The 14,133-nt window shown below is 38.0% G+C and overlaps 1 protein-coding gene across 1 annotated transcript in view; it reads right to left on the bottom strand.

Moving 5' to 3' along the window:
* Window positions 1–14,133, bottom strand: part of LOC128125730 (phospholipid-transporting ATPase ABCA3-like) — an 84,229-nt gene that overhangs the window by 60,462 nt on the left and 9,634 nt on the right. The window contains exons 5-6 of the mRNA XM_052763379.1: window positions 12,911–13,061; window positions 5,449–5,708 (exon numbers count right to left, since the gene is read on the bottom strand). Of these exons, the coding sequence (XP_052619339.1) occupies window positions 5,449–5,708; window positions 12,911–13,061 (411 nt within the window). The remainder of the gene's footprint in view (window positions 1–5,448; window positions 5,709–12,910; window positions 13,062–14,133) is intronic.

Here is a 14,133-nt window from a genome sequence, read left to right on the forward strand (position 1 = left end):
TCATAGCATCACACAAATGCTGTACTTATCAATTTTCACCACTCACCTCATTCCATTTCTTCTTTTTTAAAAGACAAAATCTCATTAGTCCGTGCTGGCTTCGAACTTACTATATTGTTGAAGACATCCATAAACTCCTGATCCCCCTACTTCTGCCTCACAACCGCTGGTGCTACAGGTGTAAACTATCACTCTACATTTGCTCTATTTCAAGGGCACAGGCCATCTCAGAGCACAGAGGCTAGGGGTGTGGTGGTAGATAACATTTAGAAGGCGTGTTCAAACACAGTGTTTGTTTGTTATTGAGCCTCGTTCCCAGGAGGAATCATGTACTCACCTCTATTAAACAGTGTGCTAACCATAAAACTGAAGAATATTGATGAGCTGGCATAAAGTGACAAAAAGACAAAGACAAGGATTGGGTCATTGTAGTGGAAGATTCGTGCAGGTTCAATCTAGCAAAAGAATTAGAAATCTGGTTTAGTCATGTATGATGTGTTATCATGACAAAGTATAAGAAAAGAAATGCCCTTAAATACATTATTGTTCCTGGTCAACACGAGTGACACACTCAAGGAGATGAAAAATTAATACTTATTTTGGACAGGGTCTCATAGAGGCCAGACTGGCCTTGAACTCTTGGTAGCTGATGATGACCTGCCTCTGCCTGCTGGGATTCCAGGCATGCGCCATTACTCGCTGTTTATGCAGGGATTTGTATATGTTAGACAAGTACCTTAAAAACCCTCATCTCCAGCACCAAATGACTCATTTCTCACAGAAGGTCCACCCACCTAGGCTTGAACTGAAGTCTGCCGAGAGACCAAGCAGCTCAGATTCTACAATGACGTCCACACAAGCTAAGTTTTCCTTTCCTAGTAACAGAGATGTTAGGCTGGTTCTATACTTCTGTTTCCCTCTTAAAGTTTAGCCACAACATACTGGACTCAAAAAGACACTTGCCTTGAAAAATAAAATCATGCATATAAATATGATGTTAATAAAATACAAACAGAAGAATGTGACGAAATAGGCAACCCAGAGCATCCAGTTGCTCAGTCCTATCATGAGCTGGTATTCCTGTGGGAGAATTACCACAAATTAAATAAACATGAAAAAACACATACACAACCACACAGTGCCTTAGAGTTCTCAAAATGTACTGACACATTATCTAATTTCGTATTTATGGCCCAAATCTCCAAGTTAAAGAGGATAAAATTTGGCCCAGGATCTCCTGTAATTTCATTAAAATTGTTCAGCTAGTGAATGAGTCCTGTAGTTTTTATAAGTTCAGAGGTCATTTCTTCAATAATTGCCTGATACTGTTAAAGACACAGAGTGCATGTAAGCAAAGCTACAAACCACTTAAATATATCTTTCTTATAATTATATTTCTAGAAAAAGATATAATAATATTTAAATTTAATCATAAAACTTGAGAGTCCTAAAATTAAGATGAAAAGAGGGAAATTCTCACAGCTTTAGCAATAATCCTTATAAACAATCTATTTTCTTCAGAAGTAGTTATTTATAGAAATATGAGGTATTTTGAGCTTTAACAAAAGCATATTTAAAGCATTTCATAATGAATATAATGTTAGCCTAGATTAAGAAAGGTCAGTTGAGCCGGGCGGTGGTGGCGCACGCCTTTAATCCCAGTACTCGGGAGGCAGAGCCAGGCGGATCTCTGTGAGTTCGAGGCCAGCCTGGGCTACCAAGTGAGTCCCAGGAAAGGCGCAAAGCTACACAGAGAAACCCTGTCTCGAAAAACCAAAAAAAAAAAAAAAAAAGGTCAGTTGAAAGGTCTGAATATTCAGAGGCTACTTAAAATATTTTTATTGAATTTTACTAATATGTCAATATTTAAATTCTATGACTATAGCCCACCCCCTAATTTCTACCTGCTTGATACATACAAGATTCTCAAGGAATGTCTTTTGAATTAATTAATGTATGACTAGAAAGTGTGAACATATGCATGCTATTCAAATCTCTTTAGAGTGGTTACAGGTTCATACTATTACCTGTAAGAGACAAATACAAGATAAAATGTGCCATTAAATTTTCTAGCGTCTAATACTTGAAACATATTCAATTTGCAAAATTTTACCTATCTATCTATCTATCTATCTATCTATCTATCTATTATTTATTCTTGTGTCTGTGCATGCACATGTGTGTGCATGAGGTATGCATGTGGCATGGTGCACATGGAAGTCAGAAGACAATTCTTGGAAGTTGGTTCTCTCCTGTCACCTTCTGGGATCCAGGTTTAAAATTCAGGTCATCAGGCCTGTGTGCAAGTGCCCTGCCTGTGAGCCATCTTATAGACCCTTACTTAGCAAACTTTAATAAGCACTTACAGTGACAAAGTACATTTAACAAAAGTAGTGCAAGACTTGTACATAGAAAATGCAAAACACAGTTGAATGAGATGACAGAAAGTCAGAATAAATGCAGAGCTCCCCATTTCATGAACCAGAACACTTAATATTGCTAACATGGTAAGATCCCTTAAATTAGTGTACAAACTAAACACAATCCCTTTTCAAAGATCTTGGTACATAGTTACATGAAACTGCAGAATCTACATAAAGCCCAGAATGGCAGCATGTCAGTAATTTTAATACTCCTATGACAAGATAAGAGGTGGCAACAGGGGACTCTCTAGAGGCTCATGAGCCAGCCTGCTGCACACAGCCATGAAGAACAAAGAGACCCTGTCACAAGCAAGGTGGAAGGTGAAGACCAACACCCAAAGCTGTCCTCTGACAAGCATGGTGTGGCATGTAGGCACCTGCACTCAGACACATAAACATATACACAGATATGTATCATATGCACGTACATAAACTTAGAGATTGACAAACACTAATAAAATTCATATGGATATTCAAAAGACCCAGGGTAGTCAAAACAGTCTTGAAGAAACCATAACACTATCTGGTTTCAACACACACTGCAATGAGCTTGCTGTGCACAGATCACCAGAAAGGTCTGAATGTACCTTACAGCTCACCTTAGACATATATCATTAATCTCGATGAACTTCACATTTGCTAACAGGTGGGAATATTTTCTAGTTTTCCCTGTATTATTCTTCGATCTATATGTTGTTTATATAAGTTTGTTGTTTAATTGCTAAATAACTGTGAGATCTATTCTTCACTCTGCTGTTCCCAGAGAAAAACACGCTTTATATTGTTCAGGCCTTTTCTGTTCCCTGAGACATGTTCTGTGACTGTTTCATATCCAGTCTTGGTTTAATGTTCAAATATTTGTGTTTTTCTACTTCTGTGACTCTTATTAAATATGTAATTTAATTCTCTTGGGATAGAGATCATACTCTATTATTTCAGGCTTCTAGTGTACCCACTATACTTACAAAGAATGTGATATTGCAGATGCATTGGATGTAGTATCTATAAACATCATTTAATATATTTGTGAGTTTTGTTGAAATTCACCTCATATCTAACAACAGAATTGAGTTGAAGTGGAAAGACAAAAATATATCCTATGAAATAGTCACTAAAACGGAGTTGAGGTAGCAATAGTAATATGAAACAAAAATATTTTTACATCAAAATTATTATAGAAATCAAGGATATTGTGTTTTGAAAAAAAAGGGCCATTTTATCATGAAGATGCTACAGTGAAAGACATGTATGAACCAAAAGCAACATCAACAAAATACACGAAGAAAAACACCAACAGAATTAAATGAGGCAATAATCACTGGAGACTTCAACATAACATTTTCAGTAACAGAAAAACTGGACACAAAGAAGCTCCGTGAAAAATGGAAGATTTCAAACAACACTCTACCCAACTGTACTCAAGTGACAGAACATGAAATCAAACAAAATAAATTCTCATCTCCTCCTTAACCATCTCCAGAATAAACCTTAGCCTATAAAGAGAGTCTTAATATATTTCATTTTTTTACATCTTAGTTTTTTGTTTACTTTGCCTATTGTAATTTTAAATTTTATTCTTTTCTATGGTGGTATTTTATTTGTACTGAAATGTGATTTTAATTGTATGTTAATAAATAAAGTTGCCCGGGGGTCAGAGCTATTAGAGCCATAGCAAAAGCTGGACATTGGTGGTGCACGCCTTTAATCCCAGCACTTGGTAGGCAGAGCTAGGTAGATCTCTGTGTGTTCAAGGATACAGTCAGCATTGGAGACACACGCCTTTAATTTCAATACCATAGAAGACCTGGAGGGCTGAACATACAGGCAGTGACGAGGCAGTCATGTGTTTGGGTTTACAACCAATGAGAAGGCAGAACAGAAAGTCTATATAAAGACAAACAGACAGGAAGTAGGTCTCTTTCGGAGAGGTCTCTTGGCTGAAGAGGCTAGCTTCAGCAGGAATGGTAAGGCTCTTAGCTCTGATCTCTTGGCTTTCTTCTTTGCATTGGTTCTGTGTTTCTTATTTAATAAGACGGTTGGTTACATCTACACTTTTCTTTTTTTCTGAGCCTGATATTATGTGAATTATCTTTTCTTATCACAAAGGGATGAAACCAGAAATCAATAACAGGAAAACTGAAAAAAAAATCATTAACAGGAAGAAATTAACAATGCATCCTTCAACGACCACTCAAGAAATAACAAGGAAAAGTAGAAAACAAAAACACAAGACACCAAAACTTATGGGACGTAGTGAAAATGGAGCTGGAAGAGAACTTTACAGCTAGAGAGGCCTAAGTTAAAGAAGAAACAACTATGACAAATAGCCTAACTTTATACCCCATGAGCCTAGAAAAGAAGGAGGAGCTAGACACAGGGAGAGGGTAACCCAGATTAGAATGAGATAAATAAAGCAGAGAAGTTGCAGACAGCAGAAAAAAAGTCAACAACACCAAAATTAATCAGAATGGCAGAAATCAGTCAGACCGACATGACAATTGAGAAAACACATTACTCAAAACCAGCAAAGAGACTGGTAGCATTGCTTCTGATTTTATAGAAATGAGTCACAAGAGAGGATTGTGAACCGCTGAATGGCAAGCAAAAATTTGAATAATGGAGAGAAAATGGAGAAATGTGTAAGAACATGATACCTATTAAGATCAGATAAAAGAAGAACAGAAAAAATGTCCGGACTTATAACTAATGAGTATTCAAAAACCACCTGATAAATCACTAACCCTGGACTGGATGCATTGAGGAGTTTGTGGGTAGTTGATATTCAAATTATATCTGGAATGTTCCTTAAAGTAGTTTTCCATATACTGAAACTAAGAGTCATCTAAAAAAATTTGAATAAAGACAAAATTATAGAGAATTGCCACAAATGTGTGTGCTGAATGGCTGCAAGTGAAACCAAACTACTGGTTTTGAACATGAAGAGCTAATTCAACCTTCCATGTAAGTTCACCCCACACTTTCAATTTTTTAATATAAATGCTGTCTACAAGAAAAATAGAGTTACCTTCAGTTGGTTTTCCTTTTCCCACACAATGGACTGAACCAGGGTAAGATAATTCATAAAGAAGGTACACGCCACTGTTAGAGGGATGAAAATATTAGCAAGTTTATGGAAGAAATCATGATGAAAAGCAGGGGTTGGGAATCTCTGAATGAAAAGGCTGGTGTCATTAAAGAGTGCTGTCGCAGCAGCACCGCCATGATGTAGCATGATGGCCTTGTCTAAGGCGTGTTGCATGGCCAGGAACCCTTCACTGATGTACCCTAAATGAGAAAATAAAGATTCTAAGTAAAATGCCTAACAACATCTGAGCTGAACAAAGAAAAACAGTGATTCACGTACAGCCATGCATTGTATATAAATGTTCTGGCAACGAAGGTGATCTCATACCTTTGTCATCTATGACAAAGTGAGACAGCCACCCTAGCCTGTGTGAACTCACGTTGATGTCCACATGATGAGATGGGAGGTGTCTAGCAATGTCCCTCTGAGGCCTTATGCCCTTGGTAGGTGACAAATGACTAGATGTCAATGAGAAAGAGCAAAGTTAATTTTATCCAGGCTCTTCTCTTGGTCTAAGATCCTGAGCAGCCCCCACAGTTTCTCCACACAAACTCAGAATGAGTCCATCTGCTGTGAATAAAGATAGTATAGCTCTTTCAAGCGTTAGGACTTTCTAGTTTCTCTTTCTGGGACAGACAAGAATTTAGAGTAATTTGTTGCACAGAATTGGTGAGAACAAATATATTTGCTTTGTTCCTGACGTTAGGAGGGGAATGCACAATGTTGAAGTGGTAAACTACACATCTTCCACAGGTGTGCTGTACTGGATAGGGAAAATGTACTTTTATTAGTACCTTTGGGTGAGGGAGTTTGGGGTTAGTTTTTTAAAAATATGTTTTCATGCTGGAAAAAATCAATATGATGGAAAATTACAAAAGCAGTACAGAGGGTTTCTGTATGCCAAGCATCCTCAAAGGGAGGTTGGATCACCCCATGCCATCCTGCATAAACAGAAATATCTCTGTGATGTTGAAATTTCATGAAAGGGAAGGGCTAGGTTTTTTAAAGTCCCCAAAGGCTCTTAGAGGGGCAATAAATACAAAGACTGAGGAAAACTGCTGTTGACCGTGCATCATGCTTCCTTAGTCTCAGATGCTATGCTATCACAGCACAGTTCTCAAAACTAAGAACCTAACACGGGTGCAATACTATGTATAATACGTAAGCTCCATTTGCATTTCATCAAGTGTTTTTCCTCAGTGTTCCTTCTCTGTTCCAGTTTCCTGCACAGAATGATGCATTGCACTTACTTAGGAGGCTGACATGCTCTCCTCTCATCTATGGAAACTGCTCATGTTGTTTTTCCCTCTTTTTTTTTTTTATCAAAAATAGATATGTTTCCCTCATAGAAAATATCATGATTACTGTTTCCCCTCCTCTGCTCCTACCAGTCACTCCTCATCTCCCCTCCTATCCAAATCTATACCTTTTGGTAGTCACTCATCAGAAAACAGGCTCCTAAGGGGTAATAATAAAATAAAATAAAATAAGATAAGATAAGATAAAATAAAAACTAACACATCAGAATAGAACAAAACAAACAGAAGGGAAAGAGCCCAAGAGAAGGCCCAAGAATCAGAGACCCACTCATTCACACATTCAGAAATCCAATAAAAACACTAAACTAGAAGCATGTGTGTGTGTGTGTGTGTGTGTGTGTGTGTGTGTGTGTGTGTGTGTGTGTGTGTGTGTGTGTGTATATATATACACACACACACAAAAGACCCAATATATATATATGAAATTCATATATTTATATATGAAAATAAGGCAAAATTTTAGAAAAAATAAAAAGCCCTGACATGATATTATGAGACAAAAAAAAAAAAAACTCTCCAAAGATGCCGTTGAATTCATTTTCTGTTGGCCATCTATGGCTGGGCCTGCAGCCTACCATTAAAAGTCGTTTGTTTTACCCACAGACTCCTTTGTAGGAAACTAAATTTTCATTTGCAAGTGATTATCAATTGGAGACTGCTTATGGGTTAGGGATGGAGGCATGTGTCCATTTCTTCTTTCCACTCTAAGACTCTATCTGGTGCAGACCCATGCAGGCCCCATGCATGCTGCCAAGTGTCTGTGAGTTCATATGCATGTCGATCTTGTTGATTTAGAGGGCCTTGATTTCTTGGTGCCCTCCATCCCCTCTGTCTCTTACACTCACTCCACCTCTTCTTCCACGGAGTTCCTTGAGCTCTCAGGTGAGGGATTTGATGGAGATATCCCATTTGGAGCTGAGTATCCCAAGGTTTCTATTTCTGCATGATATCTGTCTGTGGGTCTCTCTGTATTTGTTCCTATCTGCTATAGGAGGAAGCTTCTCTGATTGGCAGAGCAGGGCATTGATCTATGAGTATAGCAGGAGGTCATTAGGAGTTATGTGAGTAGTATTTTGTTTTGTCATAAGTTCCTAGGCTATCTAGTCTTGGGTTCTTGGTCACTCAAGCAGGGCTGGGTATAGGTTTTATCTCCTGGATTGGGCCGTACGTCAAATCAGATATTGGTCGGTTACTCCTACAGGCCTTGTGCCACCCTTGCACTAGCAAATCCTGCAGTCAGGACACCATTGTAGATCAAACAGTCTGTGACTGGGTGGCCGTTTACGTTTCTCCTTTGGTGGTGTTAACTGTACCTTCCTGTACCAAAAGTGCTACCACGTAGGAGTGAAGGCTCTATGTAGGCATCAGCTTGACTTATCCATGTTCAATGAGTTGCCTAAGTGTAGTCTTCAACAATGGGGTTTGCCTTAAGTTTGTGGAGAGCAACCTGTAGTCTTAATAACAGCCTTGGTAGTTTAAGGGTTCCCATGGGACCCCTTTGGCCAACATCTGAAATAGAGGTAACTAAAGTCTGGTACTGGAAACTTCATTTGATGACAAGAGATGTCCAGTTGGGGGTCTGTCTCCACATTATTTGGTGACTTTATTTAGATCACCTTCACATATATATACATGAAGGCTTCTACTGTATTAGGTTTCCATACTACCCCTCAAACGGCCCTTACTTTTTAGCTGTCTCTTCCTATATTCCCTTCCCTTTTTCCCCATTTGCATCCCCTTCTCCAGTTGATCTTCCTGTTCCAGTCCCACCCCCATCCATCCATAAATATCTATTCTATTTCCCTTTCCTAGGGAGCTCTATCGATCTATCTCTACTTCCCTAGTTCCTCCATGGGACTATGGATTGTAGCTTGGTCATCACTGAGTTAACAGTTAATATCCCCATATAAGCAAATACATAACATATTTGTCTTTCTGGGTTTGAGTTACCACACTCAGGATGATTTTTTTTCTAGTTCCATTTATACCTGTATAAGTATAAATGAGCAGCAATGAATATGGTGTAGCAAGTGTCTCCATGGTATGATGAAGCATCCTTTAGGTATATGCCCAAGATTGGGAGAGCAACTGCCATACTGATTTCCATAGTGGAAGTACAAGCACATTCCAACCAACAAAGGTGAATGTTCCTTAACTCCACATCCTTGCCAGCATGAGCTGTCACTTGTTTATTGGCCTTAGCCATTCTGATGAGTGTAAGATGAAATCTCAAAGTAGTTTTGATTTGCATTTCCATGATGGCTAAGGGTGTTGAAGATTTCTTTAGGTGTTTCTCAACCATGTGAGTTTCCTCTTTTGAGAATTCTATGTTTAGATCTGTACCCCATCTTAAAATTGGGTTATTTGTTTTCTTTATATCTAGTTCCTTGAGAACTTTATATATTTTGGATATTAGCCCTCTATCAGATGTGTAGTTGGTAAAAATATTTTCCCATTTGTAGGCTGCCACTTTGTGCAAATGATGGTGTCTTATTCTGCATAGAAGCTTTTCAGTTTCATGAGGTCCCGTGTATTAATTGTTGATCTTAGTGCCTGTGGTAACAGTGTTCTGTTCAGAAAGTCATCCCCTATGCCAATGAGTTCAAGGTTATTGGCCACTTTCTCTTCTATCAGGTTCAGTGTATCTGGTTTTATGTTGAGGTCTTTGATCCACTTGGAGTTGAGTTTTTTTTCAAAGTGATAAGTATGACTCTATTTGGATTCTTCTACAAGCAACCATCCAGTTTGACCAGTATCATTTGTTAAAGATGCTGTCTTTTTTATCCAGTGTGTATTTCTGGCTTTTTTTTTTAATCAAAAATCATGTCTTCATAGGTGTGTTGATTTGTATCTGAGTATGCAATTCAACTCCATTGATGAACATGTCTGTTTTTTTGTGCCAATACCATGTTGTTTTTATTACCATAGCTCTGTAGTACAACTTGAAATCAGGGATGGTGATAACTCTAGCAGTTCTTTAATTATTCAATATTGTTTTAGCTGTCCTGGGTTTTGTGTTTCCTATGAAGCTGAAAATTGTCCTTTTGAGATTTGTGAAAAATTGTGTTGGAATTTTGATGGAAATTGCATTCAATCTGTAGATTGCTTTTGGTAGGATGGCCATTTTTACTATATTAATACTACTGATCAATAAGCACGGGAAATACTTCCATATTCTGATGGCTTCTTCAATTTCTTTCTTTAGTGTCTTACAGGTTTTTTTCATACAAGTCTTTCACTTGCTTTGTTAGAAATACCTCAGATATTTGATATTATTTGAGGATATTGTAAAAGGTGTTATTTCCCTGATTTCTTTCTCAGACCATTTGTTGTATGTGTATAGGATGGCTACTGATTTTTGTAAGTTAATTTTATATCTAGTTACATTGCTGAAAGCATTTATCAACTGTAGGAGTTTCCAAGTGGAATTTTTAGGGTCACTTATGTATACTATCATATCATCTGCAAATAAAGATACTTCTTTCTTTCCAATTTGTATCCCTTTGATCTCCTGTCTTATTGCTCTAAGACTTTAAGTACTATATTGAATAGGTATGGAAAGAGTGGACACCCTTGTCTCATTCCTGATTTTAGTGGAATTGCTTTGAGTTTCTCTCCATTTAAGTTGATGTTAGCTATAAGCTTGTAAACTATAATTATTATGTCGAGGTAAGTCCCTTGTATCCCTGATCTTTGCAAGACTTTTATCATGAAAGGGTGTTGGATTTTGTCAAAGACCTTTTCTGCATCTAATGAGATGATCATGTGGTTTTTGTCTTTTAGTTTGTTTATATGGCTTATACTATATAAATTTATATATGTTGATCCATCCCTGCATCTCTGGAATGAAGCCTACTTGATCATGGTGGATGATTTTTTAATGTGTTCTTGGATTCAGTTTGCAAGTATTTTACTGAGAATTTCTGCATCTAAGTTCATAAGGGAAACTGGTCTGTAATTCTCTTTCTTTGTTGGGTCTTTATGTGGTTTGTGTATCATGGCCATCTATGGTGATATTTTAATTGTACTGAAATGTGATTTTATTTGTATGTTAATAAATAAAGTTGCCTGGGGGTCAGAGCTAATAGCAAGCCATAGCAGAAGCTGGATGATGGTGGTGCATGCCTTTAATCCCAGCTCTTGAGAGGCAGAGCTAAGTGGATCTCTGTGTGTTCAAGGATACAGCCAGCATGGAGACACACGCCTTTAATCTCAATACCAACCATAGAAGACCTGGAGGTCTGTACAGACAGGCAGTGACCAGGAGGTCATGTGTTTGGGTTTACAACCAATGAGAAGGCAGTACAACCAATAGAAAGTCTATAAAAAAGACAAACAGACAGGAAGTAGCTCTCTTGCTGAGAAGGACAGAAGCGACAGTGAAGGGTAAGGTTTTTAGCTCTTAGCTATTACTCTAACCTCTTGGGCTTTCATCTTTGCATTGGCTCTGTGTTTCTTATTTAATAAGACGGTTACACCTACAGCCATAATATTTTATGGCCTCATAAAATGAATGGGCAATGTTCTTTCTGGTTCTATTGTGTGGAATAATTTGAGGAGTAGTGACGCTAACTCTTCTTTGAAAGTCTGATAGAATTCTGCATTAAACCATCATGCCCACTTGGGCGGTGGTGGCACATGCCTTTAATCCCAGTATTCATGAGGCAGAGGCAGAGGCAGATGGATCTCTGAGTTAGAGGCCATCCTGGTCTACAGAGTGAATTATAGGACAGCCAGAGCTACACAGAGAAACTCTGGAGAGAGAGAGACAGAGAGAGGAAAAGAAAAGAAAAGAAAAGAAAATAGAAAATAAAATAAAATAAAATAAAATTAGAAAACCCATCAAGCCCTGGGCATTTTTTATTTGAGAGACTTTTAATGACTGTCTATTTCACTAGGTAATTATAGGTATGTTTAAGTTGTTTATTTGACCTTGATTTGACTTTGGTAAGTGGTACCTATTAAGAAAATTATCCATTTTTTAAGATTTTCCAATTTGGTGGAGGACAAGTTTTTAAAGTATGTTCTTTTGAGTCTTTGGTTTTGCTCAGTATCTGTTGTTATATCTCCCTTTTTTCTGATTTTATTAATTTAGATATTCTCTCTCTATTTTAGTTAGTTTGGATAAGGGTTAGTCCATCTTATGTTGTTAATTTTCTCAAAGAACCAACTCTTTATTTCATTGATTCTTTGTATTGTTCTTTTTGTTTCTATTTTATTGATTTCAGGCTTCAGTTTGATTATTTCTTGCCATCTACTCCTTTAGGGTGTGATTTCTTCTTTATGTTCTAGAGCTTTTAGATGTGCTGTTAAGTTGCATGAGATCTTTACAGCTTTTTTTTATATAGGCACTTATTTCTGTGATTCCCTCTTAGCACTGCTTTCATTATGTCCCATAAGTGGATATGATGTATATTTATTTTCATTCAACTCTAGGAAGTCCTTAATTTCTTTATTTATGTCTTGACCCATTTTTCATTTAGTAGAGAGTTATTCAGTTTCTGTGAATGTTAGCTTTCTGTTGTTTCTTTTGTTGATATCCATCTTTAATTCTCGGTGGTCTGATAGGATTCAGGAAATTGTTTCAGTTTGCTTGTATCTGTTGTTTGCTTTGTATCTGAGTATGTGATCAATTTTGGAGGAAGTTCCATGAGGTACAGAGAAAGTATATTCTCTTGTGTTTGGGTAAAACGTTCTAAAAATATCTGTTAGGTCCATTTGGTTTATAATGTCTATTAGCTTCAGTATTTCTCTGTTTAGTTTTTGTGTGGATGACCTGTCTACTGGTGAGAGTGGGGTATTGAAATCTCCCACTATCCATGTGTGAGGGTCAAACTGTGATTAAAGCTATAATAGTGTTTGAGAGTGGGGGCAATGGGAGGAGTTGGAGGGACCTTACCTGAAAGGGGTGGGAGGGAGAAAAGGGACGGGGAAAAGTAATGTAATTCTATTTTAATTTAGACTGTATTAAAATTAATTAATTAATTGATTGATTAAACACTTTTCACTGCAGGACTGAAGAAACATGAATTGGCCCATCTTACAATACAATGAGATAATAAGTAGGTTAAACATCTGCTCACCAGGACTGCCTCCATCTTCATCAAATAGGTTTCTGGGTCCCTCAAGATGCCCAGGCGGAAAGAGAAAGCTTGTAAACCAGCTGTGCCCTTGAAAATATGCGCTAGCCTTCCTGTTCTTTTTAATATTACTAAAACGCAGGTGGTATTTTACCTAAGAGGAGCAATAGAAACAAATTATATATATGAAAAACATGGCAAGAATCAGAAACAAATGGCAAAGTGTATCAGGAATATGAAATTCTGAGGGTGTATAGATGAGTATCTGAGTAGGTTCTGGACTTCAGAAAGTGACAGCAAACCTGTCATGTGGCACATCACGTGTGAGATATTTTTGAAGTGTCAACAACCGTTAGATTTTTGCTGTGGGTTTGTAGTAAGCAAGCACAGCAGGAACTCATGGATATAAAGAACGCATTTTCCCTAGGAGGACGTCTGACAAGCATACTGAAATGAGATGTTCCAAAAGGGAGTATCAATTTACATTTCCTGTATGTTAGCCAACTATTCCTAAAGACAAATCTCTTCCTTTCCTAAAAGTGGTCGAGGAGGACAGAGAAGGAAGGAGTTAAGAGAGAAATGGGGAAAGTTGCATAATCCCCGAAAGAAAAGATCACTAATCTTAGAGAGCTGAGAAAACTTCAGGGTACATTATGTTAGGCCAAAAAAAAAAACCTCTCTGAGACAAACAGGTAATTGTAAGAGTCAGACCAGAGAAATTGGTTCGATTAGCAGGGACAGGCAGGTGTGAGTAACTAACCATATGTTGAAATTTCAATACAAACATTTGAGGCATTACTCCACATTCGAGGACAGCTGCTGCTTCTGGGAGAGCTCCTGTCCTAGTCAACGATGTGTTTACTCACGGCAAGTTCAAATTTGGTGATCATGGTGTGTTTAGAATATTTGTGGGAGGGTGGAAGAGGCTGCGGGGTTAGGAGACAACGTGGAGCCTAGCAGAGGAAGGCAAGCAGGTAGACAGGACCGGGGAGACTGAGATGAAGGCGGAAGAGGGGAGTTTTGAAGCTGCACTGGAAACATTTCTATACACTGATGAGCCTACATCAGCTCTCAAGGAGCCAATAACTTGAGGGGCGGGGGGTGACGGGTAGAAGCACCAAAGGGACAAAACAGAATGAAGAGAAAACAATGACTCCCTGCAGGCCCCACCTTACCTCCCATTGACAGCTGCTTGTACCTTGAACACAGAATTTTGTCTCTATACA

The sequence above is a fragment of the Peromyscus californicus genome, unplaced genomic scaffold (genome assembly GCF_007827085.1).
Source record: "Peromyscus californicus insignis strain IS unplaced genomic scaffold, ASM782708v3 Scaffold_4__1_contigs__length_199733344, whole genome shotgun sequence".
NCBI classification, from domain to species: domain Eukaryota; kingdom Metazoa; phylum Chordata; class Mammalia; order Rodentia; family Cricetidae; genus Peromyscus; species Peromyscus californicus.